The sequence below is a fragment of the Amblyraja radiata genome, chromosome 6 (genome assembly GCF_010909765.2).
Source record: "Amblyraja radiata isolate CabotCenter1 chromosome 6, sAmbRad1.1.pri, whole genome shotgun sequence".
Classification (NCBI taxonomy): Eukaryota; Metazoa; Chordata; class Chondrichthyes; order Rajiformes; family Rajidae; genus Amblyraja; species Amblyraja radiata.
Window position 1 is genome coordinate 14,829,927 of NC_045961.1, and position 26,372 is coordinate 14,856,298.

General features: G+C 42.8%; 1 protein-coding gene across 1 annotated transcript in view; it reads left to right on the top strand.

Moving 5' to 3' along the window:
- myo16 (myosin XVI) overlaps positions 1 to 26,372 on the top strand; it is a 245,770-nt gene that overhangs the window by 159,074 nt on the left and 60,324 nt on the right. Inside the window, exons 17-23 of the mRNA XM_033022212.1 lie at positions 630 to 747; positions 7,413 to 7,484; positions 7,578 to 7,719; positions 9,306 to 9,378; positions 11,221 to 11,373; positions 13,556 to 13,756; positions 16,561 to 16,636. Coding sequence (XP_032878103.1) covers positions 630 to 747; positions 7,413 to 7,484; positions 7,578 to 7,719; positions 9,306 to 9,378; positions 11,221 to 11,373; positions 13,556 to 13,756; positions 16,561 to 16,636 — 835 coding nt within the window. The remainder of the gene's footprint in view (positions 1 to 629; positions 748 to 7,412; positions 7,485 to 7,577; positions 7,720 to 9,305; positions 9,379 to 11,220; positions 11,374 to 13,555; positions 13,757 to 16,560; positions 16,637 to 26,372) is intronic.

Below are 26,372 nucleotides of genomic sequence, written 5' to 3' on the forward strand. Positions count from 1 at the left end.
TTTATCTATCTCTGACTTTAAAATATCCATTGACTTCCTCTACATCTTACTGTGGCAATGAATTCCACAGATTCACCACCCTCTGACTAAAGACATTCCTCCTCATCTCCTTCCTAAAGGAACGTCCGTTAATTCTCCCAATAGTGGAAACATCATCTCCATGTCCTCTGCTTCCTTCCATGAAGCCAATTTTCTAGCCAGTCAATTGTACATGACCAATAAATGTTGATCTTACCAGTGATGTCTTCAGCTTGAAATTATTATATTTTAAATCAGGCCAATGAACGTTAATCAATAGTTAATTTTCTCTTGACATGTTTTAAAATTGTAATCAATATTGGGACAAATAAATTAAAAAAAACAAAGGCACAGGAGCAAAAAATACCAACAACAAAACAAAATCATCAATCTGTCGCTTGAAAAAATTCAAATCAATGAAGAAAACAAGTATTCATCAACTAATTAATGGAAATTTAATTTATTCATTAGATTATAGCAAGACCTGCAAGATATTTCTGAATCTCAAAATTATTAAAATGTAAATTATTATTTTGAATTTGAACAGGAAAATCAATATATATGCAGTTCAAATAACCATGTGCTTCTCCTTGTTTTCTTTTCTGATTTAGGAAATTGATAGCCTGTTTCTGATTCTATCTGCAATCTTGCTACTGGGGGACATCCAGTTTTTGACTCTTACAGATACTGAAACAGCATGTGTGTCAGATGTGCAATTATTAGAACAAGGTCAGTATCCTTGCAGTCTGAAACAGTTACTGTCTGTAGAACGTTTGGAGAGTATCCAAAATAAACCAGCAGCTGGAGCCAGCACAATACCTCATATGAGAAACAGCACCTCATATTTCACTTGGACAGCTTACAACCCAGCGGTATGAATGTTGACTTCTCTAACTTCAAATTCCCACTCTTTCTGTCGCTCCCCCATCCATGTTCGCCGACTAGTTTCACTGTCCTTCTGATTAATTTTACTGATTGTATGCTTCCTTGTCAGCACGGTGGCGCAGCGGTACAGTTGCTGCTTTACAGCGAATACAGCGCCAGAGAGCCGATTTCGATCCTGACTACGGGTGCTGTCTGTTTTGAATTTGTACGTTCTCCCCGTGACCGCGTTCTTTTTCTCCGAGATCTTCGGTTTCCTCCCTGTCTAAAGCTGTTCAAGTTTGTAGGTTAATTGGCTGGTATAAGTGTAAATTGTCCCTGGTGTGTGGAGGATAATTGTGCGGGGATCGATGGTCGCTTCGGACTTGGTGGGCCGACAGGCCTGTTTCCGCACTGTATCTCTAAAATAAACTAAACTTGTCATCGTCCCATTAGCTAACAATGAACCATTCTACATTTCCTTGAACATCGCGTTTTCACACCTTACCTTTCCATAGGTCTAGACTCCCTCTCCCCTGACTCTCAGTCTGAAGAATGGTCCAGACTCGAAACATCGCCCATTCCTTCTCTCCAGAGGTGCTGCCTGTCTCGCTGAGTTCTCCAGTATCTTCGGTGTGAATCAGTATCTGCAGTTCCTTCCTACACAATACCTAGTATCGTGTACCAATATTTCAGAGGGAAAGGGAAGCAGACCTGGACTATACAGTAGGTTTCCCCAACCTCTACAACTGTTTTCTTATGGATTAAATGGACTGACTTGGATTGTTTTCGCTGGAGTATCAAAGGCTGAAGGACAACCTGATGGAAATATATTAAACTATGAAAGGCAGAGATAGGGCGGACAATCAAAGTCTTTTTCCATGAAAGGAAATGTTAAATACTAGAGGGTTGGGGAGAGAGGGGAGAATGTTTAAAGGAGACGTGCGGTTAAAAATAAATTGCTGGAAGAACACTGCAGGGTTAGGCAGCATCAGTGGAGGCCAATGGGCCTGATCCTGTGCTGTATCATTCTATGATCTTTCAAGGTGTTAATGCTACACACAGCATTCGATTAATGCACCAAAAAGTGGTTAACCTCTAACTTTTTAGTAAAATGTTTAACTTATTCAATTGAATGAAATTCATCATGAACATAAAACCAAATAGTTCAACTTTCATGTCTTATAAGGTCATGTGATAGGTGCAGAATTAGGCCATTCAGCCCATTACATCTACTCCGCCATTCTATCATGGCTGATCTATCTTTCCCTCATAACCCCTTTCGCCTGCCTTCTCCCCATAACCCCTGACACCAACTCTTCCCTGCAATGTCACTAGACCTGCTGCATGACTTGCTGAATGCCACAATACCTTTAAAATTAGAGTATAATATGTTCCCACAGCCTAACGGGCTAAATATACAATTTTGAACTCCATAAAGCCCAACTTTGGCTGTTGTGCATCGAGAAATACCACTGCATCATGTGTTTCATATGTGGCCCAGGACAAGATGCTATAGGAAGGAACTGCAGATGCTGGTTTATACCAAAAATTGACACAAAGTGCTGGAGCAACTCAGCAGGTCAGGAAGCATTTCCAGAGAAAAGGAACAGGTGATGTTTCGAGTCGGAGCCCTTCTTCAGATTGAAAGTAGAGGGGTGGGGGAACGGGAGGTAGGAAAAGGCCAGAACAAATCAGGGCCAGCAAAAGGTGACCAAGGCAGGGTTGAGCACATTATGGCCCTTTGTTGACGGGGGAAGAGGTGATACAAGAGGAAACAAGGATGTGAACAGTGGAACTAGTAGGAAATCAATGGTGGCCGAGGGCAGGATTGAGGGAATGCAGGGGTTACTTGCAATTAGAGAAATCAATGGTCAAACCTCTGGGTTCTGAACTGTCCAAGTCCAAATGAAGAGGAAAAAATTAATTAAGACCAAAGTTGGACCCTTGAAGACCGTAAAAGGTGAATTTACTATGGGGAACAAGGAAATGGCAGATGAATTGAACAGGTACTTTGGATCTGTCTTCACTAAGGAGGACACAAACAATCTACCTGATATAATAGTGGCCAGAGGATCTGGGATGACAGAGGAACTGAAGGAAATCCACATAAGGCAGGAAATGGTGTTGGATAGACTGATGGCACTGAAGGCTGATAAATCCCCAGGGCCTGATGGTCTGATTCCCAGGGTACTTAAGGAAGTGGCTCTAGAAATCGTGGATGCATTGGTGATAATTTTCCAATGTTCTATAGACTCAGGATCAGTTCCTGTGGATTGGAGGGCAGCTAATGTTATCCCACTTTTTAAGAAAGGTGGGAGAGAGAAAACAGGGAATTATAGACCAGTTAGCCTGACATCGGTGGTGGGGAAGATGCTGGAGTCAATTATAAAAGATGAGATAGCCGAACATTTGGATAGCAGTAACAGGATCGGTCCGAGTCAGTATGGATTTACGAAGGGGAAATCATGCTTGACTAACCTTCTGGAATTTTTTGAAGATGTAACTAGGATAATGGACAAGGGAGAGCCAGTGGATGTAGTGTACCTGGACTTTCAGAAAGCATTTGATAAGGTCCCACATAGTAGATTAGTGGGCAAAATTAGGGCACATGGTATTTGGGGTAGAGTGCTGACATGGATAGAGAAGTGGTTGGCAGACAGGAAACAAAGAGAAGGGATTAACGGTTCTCTTTCAGAATGGCAGGCAGTGACTAGTGGGGTACCGCAAGGCTCGGTGCTGGGACTGCAGCTATTTACAATATACATCACTGATTTGGATGAAGGGATTCAAAGTAACATAAGCAAATTTGCCGATGACACAAAGCTGGGTGGCAGTGTGAACTGTGAGGAGGATGCTATGAGAATGCAGCGTGACTTGGACAGGTTGGGGGAGTGGGCAGATGCATGGCATATTAAGTTTAATGCGGATAAATGTGAGGTTATCCACTTTGGTAGCAAAAACAGGAAGGCAGATTACTATCTAAATGGCGTCAAGTTGGGAAAAGGGGAAGTACAACGGGATCTGGGGTTCCTTGTACATCAGTCTATGAAAGTAATCATGCAGGCACAGCAGGCAGTGAAGAAAGCGAATGGCATGTTGGCCTTTATAACAAGAGGAATCGAATATAGGAGCAAAGAGGTCCTTCTGGAGTTGTACAGAGCCCTAGTGAGACCACACCTGGAGTATTATGTGCAGTTTTGGTACCCTAATTTGAGGAAGGACATTCTTGCTATTTAGGGAGTGCAGCGTAGGTTTACCAGGTTAATTCCCGGGATGGCGGGACTTCATATGCTGAGAGAATGGAGCAGCTGGGCTTGCACACTCTGGAGTTTAGGATGAGAGGATATCCCATTGAAACACATACGATTGTTAAGGGCTTGGACACACTAGAGGCAGGAAACATGTTCCCGATGTTGGGGGAGTCCAGAACCAGGGGCCACAGTTTAAGAATAAGGAGTAAGCCATTTAGAACAGATACGAGGAAACACTTTTTCTCACAGAGAGTGGTGAGTGTGGAATTCTCTGCCTCAGAGGGTGATGGAGGGAGGTTCTCTGGATGCTTTCAAGAGAGAGTTGGATAGGGCTCTTAAAAATAGCAGTCAGGGGATATGGGGAGGAGGCAGGGACGGGGTACTGATTGGGGATGATTAGCCATGATCACATTGAATGGTGGTGCTTGCTCGAAGGGCCAATGGCCTACTCCTGCACCTATTGTCTATTTTCTATTGAAACATCAGGTGCTGTTCCTCCAATTGGATCTGACTCTGACAGTGGAGGAGGCCCAGGACAGGAAGATCAGCATGGTGATGGGAAGGGAAGTAAATATATTTGGCATACCGGCGATCAAATAAGCCAAGGCGGAAGGGGCGCGTGTTTTTTAGTTGTGTTTAGATATGGAGCGTGAAAACAGGCGCCTTTGGCCCTCCTAGTCCACGCTGACCAGCGCTAACTTGTTCACACTGGGGACAATTTACAGAAGCCAATTAAACAACAAACCTGCACATCTTTGGAACGTGGGAGGAAACTGGAACACTCAGAGAAAACCTAAGCGGTCACAGTTTAGTTTAGTTTAGTTTAGTTTAGAGATACAGAGCCAAAACAGGCCCTTCAGCCCACCGAGTCCACACCGACCAGTGATCCCCCCCATACTAACACTATCCAACACACACTAGGGACAATTTACAATGATACCAAGCCAATTAACCTACAAACATGTACGTCTTTGGTGTGGGAGGAAACCGAAGATCTCAGAGAAAACCCACGCAGGTAACGGAGAGAACGTACAAACTCCATACAGACAGCACCTGTAGTTAGGATCGAGCCCCAGGTCTCCGCCTTTGCAAGCGCTGTAAGGCAGCAACTCTACCGCTGTGCCACCGTGCTGCCCCATCATTAGGAGAAGTTTATCTGCTTGAATATGTCCACCATTCCACCCTCAGTCTCTGATCTTTAGAACAATGAATGACATAAATGACCTAGTTTCCACAGCTTCTTGAGGAAGAGAATCTCAGTCATTCACTTTCTTTCACTTTGCAATCCACAATCTACAATATCTCCCGGCTGACAGTTACATCAGTCTGTTCATGTGGAAAACTGCATCACATCAGCTTTACCAAAGAACCAAATATAAATTGACTATTAAACTAGTACTTTGGTTCTGTCTTCACTAAGGAAGACACAATCAATCTCCCGGAAGTCCTCGGGGACCGAGGATCTAGTGGGAGGGAGGAACTGAAGGGTATCCACATTAGTCCGGAAATGGTGGTAGGTAAACTGTTGGGACTGAAGGCAGATAAATCCCCAGGTCCTGATGGTCTGTTTCTCAGAGTACTCAAGGAGGTGGCCCTAGAAATTGTGGATGCATTGGTGATTATTTTCCAATGTTCTCTCGACTCTGGATCAGTTCCTATGGTCTGGAGGGTAGCCAATGTAATTCCACTTTTTAAGAAAGGAGGGAGTGAGAAAACGGGGAATTATAGACCAGTTACCTTTACATCAGTAGTGGGGAAGATGCTGGAGTCGATGATTAAAGATGTTATAGCAGCACATTTGGATAGCAGTGACAGGATCGGTCAAAGTCAGCATGGATTTATGAAGAGGAAATCATGCTTGATTAATCTTTTGGAATTTTTTGAGGATGTAACAAGTAGAATGGAGAAGGGAGAACCAGTGGATGTGGTGTATCTGAACTTTCAAAAAGTCTTTGACAAGGTCCCACACAAGAGATTAGTGTGCAAACTTAGAGCACATGTTGTTGAGGATAGGGTATAGAGAATTGGTTGGCAGACAGGAAGCAAAGAATAGGAATCAACGGGTCCTTTTCAGAATGGCAGCAGTGACTAGTGGGGTGCCGCAAGGCTCGGCGTTGGGACCCCAGTTGTTTACAATATATATTAACAATTAGACGAGGGAATTAAATGTAACATCTCAAAGTTTGCGGATGACACAAAGCTGGGTGGCAGTGTGAGTTGCGAGGAGGATGCTATGAGGCTGCAGGGTGACTTGGATAGGTTGGGTGGGTGGGCAGAAACATGGCAGATGCAGTATAATGTGGATAAATGTGAGGTTATCAATTTTGGTGGCAAGAACAGGAAAGCAGATTGTTATCTGAATGGTGTTAGATTCGGAGAAGAGGAAGTGCAACGAGACCAGGGTGTGCTTGTACATCAGTCCCTCAAAAGTAAGCATGCAGGTACAGCAGGCAGTGCAGAAAGCTAATAGCATGTTGGCCTTCATTGCGAGAGGATTTGATTTTAGGAGCAAGGAGGTTGTATAGGGCCCTGCTGAGACCGCACCTGGAGTATTGTGCGCAATTTTGGTCTCTTAATTTGAGGAAGGACATTATTGCTATTGAGGGAGTGTAGCGTAGGTTCATCAGGTTAATTCCTGGGATGGCAGGACTGATATATGATGAAAGAATGGGTAGACTGGGCTTGTATTTGCTGGAATTTAGACGGATGAGAGGGGATCTTATAGAAACATATACAATTCTTGGAGAATTGGACTGGCTAGATGCAGGAAAAATGTTTATGATGTTGGGGGAGTCCAGAACCAGGGGTCACATTTTAAGAATAAGTGGTAGGCTATTTAGGACTGAGATGAGGAAAACCTTTTCACCCAGAGAGTTGTGAATCTGTGGAATTCTCTGCCACTGAAGGCAGTGGAGGTCAATTCACTGCATGTTTTCAAGAGAGAGTTGGATTTAGCTCTTAGGGCTAACGGAATCAAGAGATATGGGGGAAAAGCCGGAACGGGGTACTGATTTTGGATGATCAGCCATGATCATATTGAATGGCGGTGCTGGCTCAAAGGGCCAAATGGCCTACTCCTGCATCTATTTTCTATGTTTCTATGTTTCTTAAAAAATACAAATTCACTCTGTGAAAATAATTGATGTTGTTATTACTTAGGTGGAAAAGCCTAACAGTTTTGCAAATATTTTAATAATATTTATAACAGTTGACTGCCTTTCTAGAAACCGTCTTAACTGATCCCAAAAAAAACTAATTCTAAAGTAAATTTTTTTTCAGTGGCTGGTATTCTGCAAGTGTCACCTGATGAGTTCAATTCAGCTTTAACCTCTGATATTCACTATTCTAAAGGTAAATTGCTACTGGAATTGATATTTAGTTTTTGTTTACAAGTTTGAAAATGAACTGAATAATTTTGCAATTTTTCTTTCCCCCCCACTCAAGGAGATGTGATTTTCAGGAGGCACACAGTTGATGTGGCAAATTTTTACCGAGACCTTCTGGCAAAGACACTTTATGGTCGTTTATTTCACTTCTTGGTGGACCATATTAATTACTACCTCCAAAATCACAATAATATGGCAAGGTATGTCAGTTGCCTCTGAGTCACTTTTCTTTGTGAGCTTCTCCCTTAACATTTTTGAAGGCAAAATCCTTAGATTTTAGACTTTAGAGATACAGCGTGGGAACAGGCACTTCAACTCTCCAAGTCCACACCGACCAGCAATCACCCTGTAAACACTCGCACCATCCTACACACTGGGGACAAATTTACAATTTCACCAAAGACAATTAACTTACAAACCTTTACGTCTTTGGAGTGTGGGAGGAAAGCGGAGCGCCCGTCATCAGGATCGAACCTGATTCTCTGGCGCTGTAAGGCAGCATCTCTACCACTGCACCACTGTGCTGGCAAATCATGTCCTTGTTTTCTAAGTAGCACCTGAGAAAGAGAGCAACTATCTGGGGATGGATATGTCCACGCTACCAATTGCAACTCGAGGAACTGATGTGATTGCAGAATAAGTCATTCACTCACGTCATTAATGAGATATTGGCATTAGAGATAGGATAAGGAAGAAGAAATATTCTTTCATTAACTGAAGAATTTCATTTTGATATTCTGGTTGTGTTGAGTCTTAAAATCAAACTGCCCGCATTAACCAAAATTAATTTGCTATTGAGGGAGTGCAGCGTAAGCTCACGAGGTTAATTCCCAGGATGGCGGGACTGTCATATGTTGAAAGAATGGAGCGACTGGGCTTGTATACGCTGGAATTTAGAAGGATGAGAGGATATCTTATTGAGACATATAAGATTATTAAGGGATTGGACACACTAGAGGCAGGAAACATGTTCCCGATGTTGGGGGAGTCCAGAACCTGGGGCCATAGTTTAAGAATAAAGGGTAGCCATTTAGTACGGAGGTGAGGAAAAACTTTTTCACCCAGAGAGTTGTAAATCTGTGGAATTCTCTGCCTCAGAAGGCAGTGGAGGCCAATTCACTGGATCCTTTCAAGAGAGAGTTAGATAGAGATCTTAAAGATAGCGGAGTCAAAGGATATGGAGAGAAGGCAGGAACGGGGTACTGATTGTGGATGATCAGCCATGATCACAGTGATTGGCGGTGCTGGCACGAAGGGCCGAATTGTCTATGGCAGCAATTCTACCGCTGCGCCACCGTGCCACCATAGATTTTGTGAACTTCTTATATTAACTTATTAAGGGTTATCTGAAGCTTTAATGGTAAAATATTTTACTCATTATCTCATCAAAGATATAAGGACTTGTTTCAACAGGTGATTTGTTTTAGGTATTTAAAGATCGTTCCATATTTCACCTACAAATATCATGGGAACTTCCCTGTATGCAGGAATGAACTGCAGATGCTGGTTTAAACTGAAGATAGACACAGAATGTTGGAGTTACTCAGCAGGACAGGCAGCATCTCTGTAGAGAAGGAATGGGTGATGTTCCAGGTCAAGATAATGGTCTGTCCCACTGAGTTACTCCAGCATTTTGTGTCTATCTATGGAAAGTTGCCTGTTTATTTGTTGCAAGAAAATTGATCCTGGGTAAAATGTGAAGTTTAAGCCAACGTGTGTGCCAACACTGATGTTGCTTACTTTGGATTTCATAAATGGTATCATTTCTGTGTTCTTCTGCTCACAGCAAATCAACTCTTAACGTTGGGATATTGGACACATTTGGCTTTGAAGATTTCCAGAAGAATGGTTATGAACAGGTGGGAAGTCTAAATAGGAACAGCAACATGGATTTTGGTTAATGATTTGGATATTGATATTCCTAGTATTATCGCACATATTTAAGTAATTTGTCCAAATTGATCCCTCCACCGTGATAAATAAGCAAAGAATCAACACTGATGTGCTGCAAGCCTTGGATCAGTTACAATAAATGATTAATGATTCCTTTGTGAAGATAATTAGGCATTTGTAAAACTGACAGATAAAAACAAACAGAAAGAAAAGACTGAAGATAGACACAAAAAGCTGGAGTAATCAAACGGGTCAGACAGCATCTCTGGAGAGAAGGAATAGATGACATTCTTCAGAAGGGTCTTGACCCAAAAGTCACCTATTCCTTTTATCCAGAGATGCTGTCTGACTGGCAGAGTTACTCCAGTTTTTTGTGTCTACTTTCAGTTTAAACCAGCATTTGCAGTTCATTCCTACAGAAAGAAATGATAATTTATGAGAATGTGTAATTAGCTCAATAGAACTTAATTGATCATAGTGTTGGAAGAAACCGCAGATGCTGGTTTACTCCAAAGATAGACACAAAATGCTGGAGTAACTCAGCGGAACAGGCAGCATCTCTGGAGAGAAGGAATGGGTGATGTTTTGGGGTTGAGACCTTCTTCAGACTGAGCGTCGGGGAGAGGGAGTCCAGGAATATGGAAAGGCAAGGTGTGAAAACAACAGATCAAAGCAGACAATGACAAGGAAATGTAGGATGGTTCATTGTTAGCTGAGGGGAAGCGGACAAGGAGGCATGCAATCAGTAACATTAATCAGGAGGACAGTGAAACTAGTCGGAGAACTAGGGTGGGGGAGGGGCGGAGAGAGAGGGAATGCAAGGGTTACTAGAAGTTAGAGATATCAATAGTCGTATCGCTAACTGTGTGGTGATATATCATTGTGGTGGCTTAAGGGTCTGTCCCACTTAGGCGATTTTTTCGGCGACTGCCGGCAACTGTCACAGTCGTAGCAGGTCATCAAGAATGCGGCGACTGAACCCCTCCCCTACGACAATGTCAACGGCAAGCTACCACCTAGTCTACATCAAGCTACGGCAAGCTACCGACAACTGGCGACCCATTCGGACGTCCACCTACGACCACACCTACGACAACCTATGACCACACAGGTGACAACCAACGACAACCAAAGTCAACCTACGTCCACCCGCCCGCGACAAGCTACGACAAGCAATGACCCTGTCAGCGACAACTGAAGACAACTGAAGACAATTCAGTCGCCGGTACCTGTCGCCGGTTGATGTAGGTAGTCGCCAATGGAATTCACCGAAGTCAGCATCCGGCGACAACCAACAACAACTGGTGACAACCTGCATCATCCTGGCGACAACCTACCACAGCACCTACGACAGGAGAAGACAAGCTATGTCAATCCCACAGTCGCCTAAAAGTTTTGAACATTTCAAAATCCAGTGGCAACCAGAAAAATGTTACGACTCTTTTGGCAACTTGAGGAGACAACTCACGACCATATAGGTGTCACCCCGCGAGCATGTGGTGACAGCCTAGTCACCTGTAGTCGCTGAAAAAAACACCTAAGTGGGACAGGGGCTTTACAGCTCATAGCCAGGCACTCATTGCTTAGATTACTCCACATTTCAAACCACGGGTAGGTAATTATGAGAAAAATCAAAGCAACATGTGGCCTAATTGGCGATGTCCACTCTCAGTAGGAAGAGGTCCTTACCAGGAATCCAATGTAGTGTATGTTTCAAAATGAAAAAAGTTATAAAGTGAGTTATGTTATATTTTTCATTCTTGTTGGAAGTGTGCACAAAACCTGAAAGGCATTTTTCTCTTCCTCAGCTTTGTATTAACATAACTAATGAGAAGATCCATCAGTACGTACATGAAACACTTTTTCAACAGCAGCAAATGGAAAATATTCAAGAAGGTACCACTCTGGAACAGGCAAACTTTCTGGACAACCAAAATGCAATCTTGGACTTCTTTTTTCAGGTACACTTTGAAAACTTGCAATTAGGTATTAATATTCAAAGTTGCAGATTTAATGCGTAGAAAGGAACTGCTGATGCTGGTTTATGCCAAAAATAGACTCAAAATGCTGGATAACTCAGCGGGACAGGCAGCATCTCTGGTGAGAAGCAATAGGTGACGTTTCGGGTCTTGACCCTTCTTCAGACTTAGAGTCGGGGAGAGGGAGTCTATCGCCTCAAGGTATGCATACTTTGAAGAAGTTCTCCTCCTCGCTCTTACAAGCCTTATCATCTGCTTTGATTTCATTTTCTCACCATACCTTTCTATATCTCTAATTTCCCTTTCCCCTGACTCTCATTCTGAAGAAGGGACTCGAGCTGAAAAGTCATCCATTCCATCGCTCCAGAGATGCTGCCTGTCCCGTTGAGTTACTCCATCGTTTCGTGTCTATCTTCTTTGCAGATATAATTGTTCTATTGAAAAACTGATTTGGTTCACATTTTAAGTCTGAGTAATTTCCTGTTGAATTACGAAAATAATTTTCTGAATGTAATTTGCTGAAAATGTCACAAATGAGGGCAATCAATTTCATTTATAAATTGGAAAGTATTAAATAGGAAAATAGTTTCTTCCCAGCTGTTGTCAGGCAACTGAATCATCATACCACAACCAGAGAGCAGTGCTGAACTATTACTGTATTTTTTTTGTGACCCTCGGACTATCCTTGATCGGGCTTTCCTGGCTTTACCTAGAATCATCATCATCGTTGAAAACATTAGCGACGCAGTGGTGCTGGTTTCCAACGGGAATGGTGACGGACGCACCACACATCTCTGTCCTCCAGTTCCTGCGGACTTCCGCCGCTGGAAGTATAGGATTTTGGTGTGTGTGCTTTATCATCATTCCTTATGCCCCTGTCCCACGTAGGAAACCTGAACGGAAACTTCTGGAGACCTTGCGCCCCACCCAAGGTTTCCATGAGTCGCCAGGGGTTTCGGTCACTTGCCTGGAAAGCCTCGACCGAAGCGTGAGCTGCATCTACTGACCAAAGATCCTACAGGATCTTTGCTACCGACCACACACACACACACACACACACACACACACACACACACACACACACACACACACACACACACACACACACACACACACACACACACACACACAAACATCGCGAAGGTGGAGGACAGGGACAGTGGAAGTGCGCTGTCTGCGCGATGAAGAGGAAGGTAAACGGCTGCCACAGAGCACAGTAAGTCCTTTAGAGAGCGCGGGAGGGAGGGAGAGAAGGGGAAAGAAGGGGAGAGAAGGACAGGGAAGGGGAGAGAGAAGGGGAGAGAAAAGGGGAGAGAGAAGGGGGAGACGGGGAGAGAAGGGGAGAGAGAAGGGGGGAGAAGGAGTGGAGACAGTTTTAAGAAGTTTAATAAAGTTAGCGGGCATTTTACCTTCCAGCGGATCTTCTAGGTTCTGAAAACCAAAGATCCTACAGGATCTTTGCTGAAAACTCCAATGAGTCAATCAAAATGGCCGGTCAGCGAAGGAGATTGCCTTCGACTGCCTGTAAGTAAATAGCAACCCCACTCCACTGCTTCGACCAAACAGCAACCTAGTTTTAGCCGAGGCCGGTTTTGGTTTTGTTGAAATAATCGCAGGAACATAGAAGAAGCCTCGACTACACGGAAACCACTTTCGACCATTAGAGAGAGTGACCAAAACCTCCGGGAACCTCACGGAAACCTCCGGGAACCTCACAGAAACCTTGGGTGGGGCGCAAGATCTCCAGAGGTTTCCGTTCAGGTTTCCTAAGTGGGACAGGGGCATTATAATGCACTAAACGTTATTCCCTTATCATGTATCTCTGCATTGCAAATGGCTCGATTGTAATCATGTATTGTCTTTCTGCTGACTGGATAGCATGCAACAAAAGCTTTTCACTGTACCTCAGTACACATGACAATAAACTAAACTGAGGAAATATAAAGCATAATGCCTGTGTTCCATGGAAACATGTAGCATTGGTTCTTTCTATAATTACCAAGCTACATTCGAATCTGAAATTTTCAGGGGAGACACATGTGAGGGTCCCTTCTATGACAGAAGAGTTGAACCCACATTTATCTCATAGAAATACCTATTTCCTCATTAAGATCTGTTCTGGTCACATTGTTAATTTATCCAAAGAAGTGCTTTATTATTTCAGAAACCTGGTGGCTTACTATCAATACTTGATGAAGAAGGTGAAACTCTTCGATCAACAGAACAAAGCCTCAGAAAATGTCTGCAAATCTATTTAGAGTCAGCTCAGCCCAACACTGTGTACAAATCCACAAAGGGTGGAAATGAAACCAACCCATCAAAAGATCAAGCTTTAGCCTTCACAGTCATGCATTATGCAGGGCGGGTGAGTTTACAGAAATGAGAGACGTTCATAAATGTGTAATTAAGGTCAGTTTTTAGATTTGTAGAAATCATTAGTATTATTAATGAAATTCAAGATAAATTACCAGATTGTCTCCATGTACAATGTAATCTCAGAATCATTTTGTGCAGCATAATCTAGTCTGGGTAAGACAGATGGCAGTATTTCACCAGTGAAGAGTAGCAAATTATATATCAAGAGAACCTCAAGATTCTCTTGCATGGCACTAATAGACATTACTCCAGTAAATTATCCATGGACTAATGTAAAAATTTGCTGCTGAAGTGTTGGTCTGCTGGTTTAATTAACTCCCGCTTGAGGGGAACGGATGCGGTGAAAGGGAAGAAGGTGCATTTCCAGCAACTGCAGGGGAAAGTGCAGTGAAAGAGTAAGTGTGATATAGGGTTGTGGTAGCAGGGGACTGTTTTCGCCTTCAGCAGTCGAGGCGAGTGTAGGTGAGCAACCGTATTGAAAGCACTTTCGTCTGAAGAAGGATCTCGAACCGAAACGTCACCTATGCTGCCTGTCACACTGAGTTACTCCAGCTTTTTGTGCCTATCGTCAGTTTAAGCCAGCATCTGCAGTTCCTTTCTACGCAGGCACTTTCATAAATGCGGCAGTGGGGTCGAGAAAAGAAGAGAAAGCTGAGAATTGAGAGAAAGAATATATATATGTGATTGGAAAGAGGATTTTTTTTTTCCAAGTAAGGAGAGACATTTAAGAAGCAGACATTTGAGTTGGTGAGGGAGAGGCAGAGCAGCCAATAAAGGGACGGAGAGATGCAGAACTGTGGGAGATTTTTTTCATCTTCAAAATTTGGGGAGGAAGTTGGTGATCAGCCATTTTGAGAGGATTTATATCTTGAAAAACTGAGAATTCTTGAAAAAATGGCATAAGAGTTGAGAGAACGAGCTGATTGTGATTGGAAGAAGACTTTTCACAAATAATAGAGGGACATTTAAAACATTTGATTGGCACAGGAAGAAGCACAACAGCCAATAAAAGGAAGGGAGGTGCAGAAAGAGGCTTGTGTTGGTCAATGCGCCAGGCCAGGTGATTGATGTTTTGGTGCAAGAGCACTTTGGGGAGACTCCGTCAGTTTTCAGATTGTTTTCAATAGGCTGAATGCTGGATCTTGCAGGTACTAAATTGGAGTAAGGCAAAGTACAATGTTATTAATGCAACGGGACAGGCAGCATCTCTGGAGAGAAAGAACGGGTGATGTTTCAGGTCGAGACCCTTCTTCAGACCCGAGACGTCACCCATTCCTTCTCTCCAGAGATGCTGCCTGGCCCGCTGAGTTACTCCAGCTTCTTGTGTCTATCTTCGGTTTAAACCAGCATCTGCAGGTCCTTCCTAAACTATACAATGTTATTAGGCAGGAGCTCGGGAGGGTTTGAAGGAACAATTGTTATTGGGTAAGACCAGATCAGACTTGTGGGAGTTGTTTAAAGGCCAGTTGATCAATGTTCAGAACCAACATGTTCCATTGAGGAAGGGGACAAGGATGGCAAATGGAAGGAACCTTAGATGACCAAAGAGGTTGTCGATTTAGTCAAAAAGAAAAAGGAATGGAATGCAAGCAGTCCTTTCCTACATAAGGTACATGGATAAGACAGGTTTAGAGGGATATAGGCCAAACACATGGGACAAGTTGGTCGGTGTGGGCAAATCGGGCTGAAGGGCCTGCTTCCATACTGTTTGGCTCTATGACTCTGTGACAGGGAGTAATGAGAAATAATTAGCACGGTTTCATACAGGAGTGATGATGTCTCATGAATCTGATTAGAGTTTTTTGTGGCTTTGATAAAGGTTAATTAAGATTGATGAAGGCAGAACAGTAGGTGTGATCTGTGTGGACTTTGGTAAGGAATTTAACATAATTCTGCAAAGTAGCTTGGCCAGAAGGTTAAGCCACAAGGCATCCGATACGCGATGGAAAACTGGTTTCAAAGTCGGTTTGGTAAATAGGGGCAAAGGGCAGTGGTGGATGGATGTTATTCAGACTGGAAATCTGTGTAAAAAGCGGACATGAGATAGCTTGGTAGGTAAGGTAGTAGGAAATCCAAAGAAAATATACGTATATTAAGGTAAAAAATACTAACTAGAGAGAAAAGGGCCCCTTAAGATCAGGAAGAACCTATATGCATGGAGGCACATGAGATGAACGAGATGCGGACAACCCACTGAGTGAAAAAGTCGTCCGAGGACCATCTTAACCCTCTTACCTCTCCTCTTTAATCCTATGTCCTCTAGTTTTTGAATCCTCTATAGAGTGAAAAACAGCATAAACCTCGTGATTTTATGCACCTTCATAAAGTCACCCCTCAGCCTCTTATGCTCCAAAGAAAATGGTCCCAGCCTATTCAACCTCTCCTTATTACTCAAGCCCACAACCCCAGGTAACATCCTCTTTTGCACCCTTTCCCACTTAATGGCATTACCCTTGCATTAAATTGGCACAGCTGCACCTTAATGTTCCTTAAACATTTCCTAAGCTGCGGTTCCGATCATAATTATATTAAAATACTTCTGAAGCAGAAAAGGGCTACGTAAATAGAAGGCTAATGATGAATCAATGTGAATAGTTTACACTGGCTTCACTGAACATGTCCAGATAATTCATTCATTTCAGTCATATTTGCAATTACTCTTGTTAGGGAGAATTGTCTCGTCATCTTCATCATCTCAATAAAACATGTAGATAGTTGTAAGTATAAAAATGCGTAGATGTCTAAGTTATGAGAAATTGATGAAATGGTGTGCAATCTTCTGTTTCACAACAGGTAACATATAATTTAACAGGAGCTGCTGAAAAGAACAAAACGTCACTTTCACAAAACCTCCTAATTGTTATGAAAGGTGCGTGTTTATATTTTTATACAAACCATTGAATTAATTAAATTCAGGGAGTCTTCATTACTATTAATTAAGTAACTAATTAATCTTGATTTTCACTACATAATTCATTTTGTTTCAATCTCATTCTGCAGAATGTAATCCCTGAAGTGTATTCATTGAAATGGTCCAAACGTTCTTCCCTGCCTACATAGTAGACAAGACTTCTTTACATGCACAGCCTGAACAAACAACAATAGTAGTTTAGTTTAGTTTAGAGATACAGCGTGGAAACAGGCCCTTCAGCCCACCGAGTCCGCACCGACCAGCGATCCCCGCACATTAACACTATCATAGACTAGGGACAATTTTTAAATATATACCAAACCAATTAACCTACACACCTGTATGTCTTTGGAATGTGGACGGAAACCTTAGCTCTCGGAAAAAACCCCACAGTGTCACAGGGAGAACATACAAACTCCGCACAGACAGCACCCATAGACAGGATCGAACCCGGGTCTCTGACACTGTAAGCACTGTAAGGCAGCAACTCTACAGCTGCTTCACCATGCCACCCTAGTTCTAAATGAGTTTATATTAAAAATAGCAAAAAAAGCAATATTGCCTGGATTCATGTTTTTATTGTATAAATATTGCTGGCAGGTTACTTCCAAAAACAGAAGCTGAATAAATTATATATTTCCTGAAAAACTGATTTTCAGACTTTCTTCATCAGATTCCCTCTCTTGGCACTTGACCATGTCCAACTATGCCATATTAAATCACGGCATTTCATATACCTTCTGATACCAATCAAGACCTGTTTTTCTCTCTTCCTACCTGGTTGACCAATGTAGGGTTTGCAACTTACTATATTTACTATATATACCAAAATAAAAAAGATGAAAACAATTGCGATCAAAAACTGTGCAAATGCTTAAAATCCTAATCAATGGTACATATTAGCAAAGGGTACATATTAGCATCCGATCCCCAGTTCCAGGCTCTTTCCCACCGTCCATTTTTTCTCTGCCAAGCTTCTCTGCCAAGCTTCTCTGCCAAGCTTCCGAATACTCGTAGTACTCTCAGACCATTGATGAATGACCATCTCACCCTCCTTCATTAGTGTCTCCCAATCAACATGGAGGTGTGGTGTTGGTGGAAGTTTGGTTGTAATACATTTCCTCAAAATGTCTCATTCGAGTCATTTTGCAGCAAAACAAAGTTTACTTTTATCAAATGTTCATTCATCGATACCATCAATTCCTTGTCATGAGGTCATAAGTGATAGGAGTAGAGTTGGGCCATTTGGCCCATCAAGCCCACTCCGCCATTCAATCATGGCTGATCTATCTCTCCCTCCTAACCACATTCGCCTGCCTTCTCCCCATAACCTCTGACACCCGCACTAATCAAGAATCTATCTATCTCTGCCTTAGAAATATCCACTGACATTGACCTCCACAGCCTTCTGTAGCAAAGAATTCCACAGATTCACCACCCTCTGACTAAAGAAACTTATCCTCATCTCCTTCCTAAATTAACGTCCTTGAATTCTGTTTCTTGTCTCCGATAGTGATCTGTCTCGCGAGACCTTGGATTGGGACATTGTGACCCGGTCGAGTACACTTCCTGCCATTCTTTTTATACCATTTTATACCATACCCGTGATAGAGCAGCACTCCTGAAAGAAGCATCCGTTTTTACATAAATTGCAACCTTACAGTTATTAGATTGTGTATATCCATAACAGTGGTGCAGAGAAAGTCTTACAGCGCAGAAACCTTGGTTTGATCCTGACTACGGGTGCTGGCTGTTCCATATTCCAAAGACGTGTTGGTGCCTAGGTTAATTGCCTTCTGCCAATTGTCCCCAGTGTGGAAAATAGAACTAGTGCATGGGTGATTACTGGTTGGCATGGACTCAGTGGGCTGAAGGATCTGTTTCCACCCTGTTAATCTAAAAAAAATCAGATTCTATCATATCCATCATTATTTCTTCTGGGTAGGTCCATAGTTCATAAGTTCATAAGTTTGTGGAGCAGAATTAGGCCATTCGGCCTATAAAGTCTACTCTGCCATTCAATCATGGCTGATCTATCTTTCGCACCAAACCCATTCTCCTACCTTCTTCCCATAACCCCTGACACCCGTACTAATCAAGAATCTGTCAATCTCCGCTATAAAAGTACCTAAAGACTTGGCCTCCACAGCTATCTCTGACAATAAATTACACATTTTGAGATGAGGGCCATAGTCTTGTGAAATCCATCTGTATATGTTGGTCAGCAGGCTATACACTCCCATTTTTCTCATCATCTGACCCTGCCCTCAGCCTCTAATAGTTGTAACGTACTACTGGGAGTCCCCCTCAGTGTGATGGGTTCTAGGATTTCCACTGCCCATGTCACACGGTTGAGTGCTTGAGCACATCAGTGCATCCCAGCCACCACTAGACTTTGTCAAGTTGAATAGTATACAACTGGCCTCATTCTGTCAGCATGCTTGTGTGTGACCACAGCTGTATTGTACCCTCTCTCATTATCACAGTACAGATGAAAGGGTTTAGCCAAATCTAGGAGTCCCATTAATAATAATAATAATGGATGGGATTTATATAGTGCCTTTCTAATACTCAAGGCGCTTTACATCGCATTATTCATTCACTCCTCAGTCACACTCGGTGGTGGTAAGCTACTTCTGTAGCCACAGCTGCCCTGGGGCAGACTGACGGAAGCGTGGCTGCCAATCTGCGCCTACGGCCCCTCTGACCACCACCAATCACTCACACACATTCACACACATTCACACACAGGCAAAGGTGGGCGAAGTGTCTTGCCCAAGGACACAACGACAGTATGCACTCCAAGCGGGATTCGAACCGGCTACCTTCTGGTTGCCAGCCGAACACTTAGCCCATTGTGCCATCTGTCGTCCCATTGCAGGGGAGAGGGTCAGGGCTTGTTTGTTTTTTTTTTAAATGCCCTCATATGTTTATCCTCCAATTCTGCTTTCACTCTTGAATGTTTCCCTCCTCACATGAGTTCCCTCAAACTCCCTTTTTGTCACCTGGATCGACCTGATCTCTCAGTTGCCATACACTTTAATTCCCTTCCCATTCCCACACTGACCTTGTGTGTAGAAAGGAATTGCAGATGCTAGTTTAAACCGAAGATAGACACAAAATGCTGGAGTCAGGAATCTTGCCTGTTTATTTTCATTTTACGAGACTGACACCATGGTTACGTCAAAACAAACATATTTCCGAAAAAACACAAAAATTCAAATTCAATAATCTGTAACTCTTGAGCAATATCTTTAAACCCTTTGGAAATATATTGGTGTTAAGAAAAGTAATATTTAACCCCACCCAAGTCACATCAGCTTCTCATTTTCACCCAACAAACAGCTAACCATGACCTGGTAGACAAAAATGCTGGAGAAACTCAGCATGTGAGGCAGCATTTATGCTGTCTCACCCGATGAGTTTCTCCAGCATTTTAGTCTACCTTCGATTTTCCAGCATCTGCAGTTCCTTCTTGAACAGCTAACAATGACCTGTTCCCTTTATCATCGTTACGTTTTTGTATATCTTTCATTTATTGATCTTTAACTCTCCTCATCATCGTCTATATCTCTTGTTTCCGTTATCCCTAGCTAGTCTGAAGAAGGGTCTCGACCCGAAAAGTTACCCGTTCCTTCTCTCCAGAGATGCTACCTGTCCCACTGAGTTACTCCAGCTTTTTGTGTCTATTAATGTTTAAGATAATTCTCCTATTGTTCTCTGAAAATATCAATTTCAAATCGCTAGTGCAAATGTATGCTAATCACAACTCCCTATATACCAATTTCTTTCTGAAATTTTCCAGAATAGACACTCTCACATTTCTCACAATTTAACCTGGATTCCACATGGCCACCGTGGAATCCGGGTCTATCTTGAAATCAATTAAAAATTAAAGAAATAGGGAAAAACAAAAGAGACTTCAAAAATAGGTAAGACAAAACCAAACGGCATGCTTGCACCTCTCCTTTGTTTAAAACTTTGTAAGTAGCTAAAAGACAACAAAGAATAAACAGTTAATTTCATAATTGAAAGTTTCTAACACATGGTCTAATGAATGAAAGATGAATTCGTTGGAGGAGCCCCCTCCAGTAATTCACACAACTTCCCCATCAGACGCTACTGCTTAGACACAGACACAAAAAGCTGGAGTAACTCAGCGGGACAGACAGTGTCTCTGGAGAGAAGAAATGGGTGATGTTTCGGGTCAGAACTCATTCCTTCTCTCCAGAGATGCTGCCTGTCCTGCTGAGTTACTCCAGCTTTTTGTGTCTATCTTTGGTTTAAGCCAGCATCTGCAGTTCCTTCCTACACAATGCCCAAAAGAGATACTGAAAATATATTCAACATAGAGGAGCAGAATATCTCAGCCAGAGTGCCCATAATTTCTTCTCTAGCTTCCCACAGTGTCGTCGGATATATCTGATCAGGCCTGAGAGATTAGTCTGGGAGATTTGGAACTACAACTCATTTCTGACTCCATTCATGTTCCCATCAATGTTCAGAATGTTTTTACAGTCGCTGAATCATCTGCAATATGATTCCTCTGTGTGTAAAGATTTAAGTACTTGACCTGGTCTAAAATCAAATTCCACTGGTGTCAGGGTGTCAACTGGTGTATGGGTGTCAGGGATTATGGGGAGAAAGCAGGAGAATGGAGTTAAGAGGGAGAGATAGATCAGCCATGATTGAATGGCGAGGTAGACTTTATGGGCTGAATGGCCTAATTCTTATCCTATCCCTTATGATCTTATGACCTAACTGAAGAGATAGTTGAGCTTTGTCATTGATGATGCGGGCTGCATCATCTTACTATCACAGAGCCACAGAGGAAGTGGTTATGCCCACGAATTTTAGCTGTAAGCCATGATTGATGATGATGATAAGTTCATGTGATCGGAGCAGAATGAGGCCATTCAGCCCATCAAGACTACTCCACCATTCAATCATGGCTGATCTATCTCTCCCTCTTAACCCCATTCTCCTGCCTTCTCCCCATAACCTCTGACACCCATACTTTTCAATAATCTATTTATCTCTGCCTTAAAAATATTTATTGACTTGGCCTCCATAGCCTTCTGTGGCAATAAATTCCACATATTCACAACCCTCTGACTAAATAAATTCCTCCTCATCCAAAAGGAACATCCTTTAATTCTGAGGCTATGACCTCTGGTCCTAGACTCTCCCACTAGTGGAAACATCCTCTCCACATCCACTCTGTTCAGCCCTTGTGTTTTTTTTTTTGGCAAATGTAAAGAATGGAACAACATCTGAGAAGTAAGAGACCTGCAAATGCATGAATCTGGATCAAAACACAAACTGCAGGAGAACCTCAATGGGTCGAGTATCATCAGTCGGGGAGGGGGTAGGAGTGGGGGGAGGAATTGTCAACATTTCAGGATAAACTTGTGAGTGTTATTATGCTGTTTTGGGAGAATAGGACTGGATTAGCAGATCTCTTCATCAGCCTTGACCTTGCATGCACGATCTCTCTCCAGTTTTTCATGGAAGTCCTGGGCACAGACATGTTTTAATCCACCTTAACCAAGCTGATGTCCCGGTGACACAGCACTTCAACTCCCCCACCCATTCCCAATCTGACCTTTGTGTCCTGGGCCTCCTCCATTATCAGAGTGAGGCCCAGCGCAAATTGGAGGAACAGCACCACATATTTTGCTTGGGTAGTTTGCATCCCAGCATTATGAACGTTGACTACTCTAACTTCAGGTAGCCCTTGCTTTCTCTCTTCATACCCTCCCCCCATCCCAGTTCTCCCACTAGCCCCACTGTCTCTGCCTACGTTCTTTCTTTGTCCTACCCCCTCCCCTGACATCAGTCTGAAGAAGGGTCTCAATCCGAAACATCGCCAATTCCTTCTCTCCATAGATGCTGCCTCGCCCGCTGAGTTTCTCCAATATTTTGTGTCTACCCTGGGCACAGAAATCCTCTAGTTGGTCCAAAAAGTCACCATTCAACGTACTGTAGAATCCAGTTTCTCCAGACTGAATGGCGTTTACCACTTCACATAACCAGCCCATTTATTCCTTTCTGCGGTCCAATTTTGGTGTCATTTGCAAATTTATTGATGATGGCCCTACTTTTAAGCCCAGAGCACTTGTGTGTGTTATCCCGCTACATTGTAAAGTTCACCAAATTTCCCATCAAATATTACCTCTTGCTTTCTGCTACTGAATCCATTTTTAATCTAAATAGCTACTTTCTGATGGACCCTGTGGGATTCTCATTTGATTAGTTTGCAACCTGTGACTCAAAGACCTTGGCAAAATCCAAGTAAATTATACCCCTCGTTCATCCTTATCTTAATAGTTGAGCCACAGTTGAATTCAGCTAACTCATGAATATCAATCGATTTTTTTGTTTTAATAATCCACATGATTTAATCACTTGCAGAGTGGATAAAAGGGCTATGGCTCAGTGGCAAGGTCATTGTTTATTTGGCTTCTCTAGTTGCCCATGGCAAGATGCTAGTGAGCTGCTGACTTGCATGTTTGAAACCTTGATTTACAGATCACTTTATTATAAGACATAGAACAGTGCAGCACAGGAACAGGCCCTATGGCTCACAATGTCTGTTCCAAACACAATGCCAAATTAAACTGTGTAAGAATGAAATGTAGATGCTGGGTAGACGCAACTGAAGGTAGACGCAAAATGCTAAAGTAACTCAACAGGACAGGCAGCATCTCTGGAGAGAAGGAATGGGTAATGTTTCAGGCTGAGACCCTTTTTCATACTGAGAGTCAGGGGAGAGGGAGATGAAGAGATAAGAAAGAGATAATATAAGGAATATTATAAGAAATATTATAACGAAATAATATTTCCTTATCCGAAATAAGGAACACTTTAGTTTCGCATCTTAAGTGTATGGTGCAAAACTAAACTAACTCCTTCTGCCTGCACATGATCCATTTCCATCCATAACACTGCATATACCAAAAGTCACAATGGCAATTATCCTTTGGCCTGAAACGTTGCCTATTTCCTTCGCTCCATAGATGCCGCCTCACCCGCTGAGTTTCTCCAGCATTTTTGTCTACCTTCGATTTTCCAGCATCTGCAGTTCCTTCTTAAACATGGCTATTATACTGTCTGCTTCCTCCACTCCTCGCCCCCGGCAGCATGCGTCAGTCTTAGTTTAAAGTCTATTCTTGTCACATGTACAAAGGTACAGCGAAAAGCTTTATTTTGCATGCTATCCAAACAGATCAGATATACCCTACATTAACGCACTCAAGTCAAATGCAAGTACAATAGACAGAGCAAAGGGGAAGATACAGAATGCAGGAAATACTCAGCATTGAGGCTCATAGATACATAGAAACATAGAAAATAGGTGCAGGAGTAGGCCATTCGGCCCTTCGAGCCTGCATCGCCATTCAATATGATCATGGCTGATCATCCAACTCAGTATCCTGTACCTGCCTTCTCTCCATACCCCCTGATCCCTTTAGCCATAAGGGCCACATCTAACTCCCTCTTAAATATAGCCAATGAACTGGCCTCAACTACCTTCTGTGGCAGAGAATTCCAGAGATTCACCACTCTCTGTGTGAAAAAAGTTTTCCTCATCTCGGTCCTAAAATATTTCCCCCTTATCCTTAAACTGTGACCCCTTGTTCTGGACTTCCCCAACATCGGGAACAATCTTCCTGCATCTAGCCTGTCCAACCCCTTAAGAATTTTGTAAGTTTCTATAAGATCCCCCCTCAATCTTCTAAATTCTAGCGAGTTCAAGAGGAGTCTACCCAGTCTTTCTTCATATGAAAGTCCTGACATCCCAGGAATCAGTCATGGTGCGTGAGTTTCATAAACAAAGTGCAAAGGCCTCAATGGGGTGGAGGTGAATCGGACGGTTCCCTAGCTTCTGGAAGGACTGTTCAGAAGCCTGATAACAGAGGGGAAGAATCTGTACTGATGCTTGCAAACTTTTCTACCTTCTGCCAGACAAGAGCAGGGAGAAGGAGGAATGACCAGCGGGGGACATGTCTTGTCTTCTTTTCTGAGGCAGCGTGAAGTGTAGATGGGTCAATGGTGGAACATTTGGACTGTGTGATGGACTGGACTGGACTACATCTACAAATCTCTGCAATTTCTTGCAGTCCTTGACAGAGCTGTTCCCAAACCAAGTTGCGATGCAAACCAATAGTATGCTTTCTATGGTGAAGTTTGCAAAAGTCTCTGGAGACATGCTGAACCTCTTCTGATTACTCAGGAAGTAGAGGCGCTGGTGTGCTTTCTTGGCTGTCACATCAATGTGGTTTGTCCACATCAGATCCATGGTAATATTAGAGCCAAACCATTTTCACTACTGCACCATTGATGCTAATTGGTGCATGTACTCCACTATACTTCCTGAAGTCGATAACTAGTCTCTTTGTCTTGCTTCTTCTTCTTGCGTTTGAGGCAGCAGAAGTCTGCAGCAGGGCGATGCCATCCGGTCCGACATCCGTAGGTGCCCGCCCTAAAAAGGGCGCATGCTCCGGGTTGGCGCCAAGCTGCGTCGCTGCTGCTGACATGTTTGTTGTCGTTCGCCTGACTGAGGTCAGTTGACAGGGCTCACCACGGGGAGGTCGACAACATGAGCCTCTTTGTCTTGCTGAAGTCGAGGGAGAGGTTATTGTCCTGACACCACATCACAAAGTTCTCTATCTCCATCCTGTATTCTGTCTCGTCATTATTCTTGATTCGGCACACCCCAGTGGTATCATCTTCAAAATTGTAGATGGAGTTAGAGCCAGATATGGCCGTATGGTCATTATAGGGGACTGATAACACATCCTTATGGGGGCTCGGGTTTTGAGAATTATTGAGGAGGAGGTGTTATCGCCAATGCTCACTGATCGAGGCCTCTGGGTCAAAATATTGGAGATCCAGTGGCAGTGGTGCTGATTTCTAGGTGCAAGTGTTTGGAGATGAGATTGGATGGGATTATGACATTGATGGTAGAGCTGTCATCCATAAATAGGAGACTAACATTGTAGTCCTTGTCATCTAGGTGTTTGAGAGATGTGTTTAGGGTCAAGGAGATGGCATCTGCTGTGGACCTGTTGCGATGGTCAGCAAACTGCAGTGGATCAATGCTGGCTGGGGGTTAACGTCCACACACAACTCTCTTCAAACAAATTGCTCCACACATCTCCTTGTTTCTCCCTCACACCTTAAACTTATGCTGTCTAGTATTTTAAGTTTGCACTTGTATTTCAAATCCATGGGAAACCAATGTTTTCAAGAGCGAGTTAGATTAACCAAATCAAGGGATATGGGGAAAAAGCAGGAACGGGGTACTGATTTCGGCTCAATGAACTGAAAGGCTTACTCCATCACCTATTTTCTATGTTTCTATGATCATCATAGTTTAATACATTTTTTTGGTTGAGTGAAATAAGGTGCCGGAAGCTTGCATCGTTTTCAGGATGAACAGTGACAGCGATGTCAACATTTGTAACAGATGGACTCGAAAGAAGTGCAATAAGAGATGATTGAAAATGAATGCACTTACTCATAAATAATATTCACTGCCATACAAATTTTTTTATAATTACTTTTATATTTTCATTTGTGCAATTTAAATATTTCGGTTTTTTTCTATGCACAACTTTGTATTAATGTATTCTGAGAATTTCATACAATCAACATTCTGGAATTGTAAATTTAAATCAATGATCGAAAA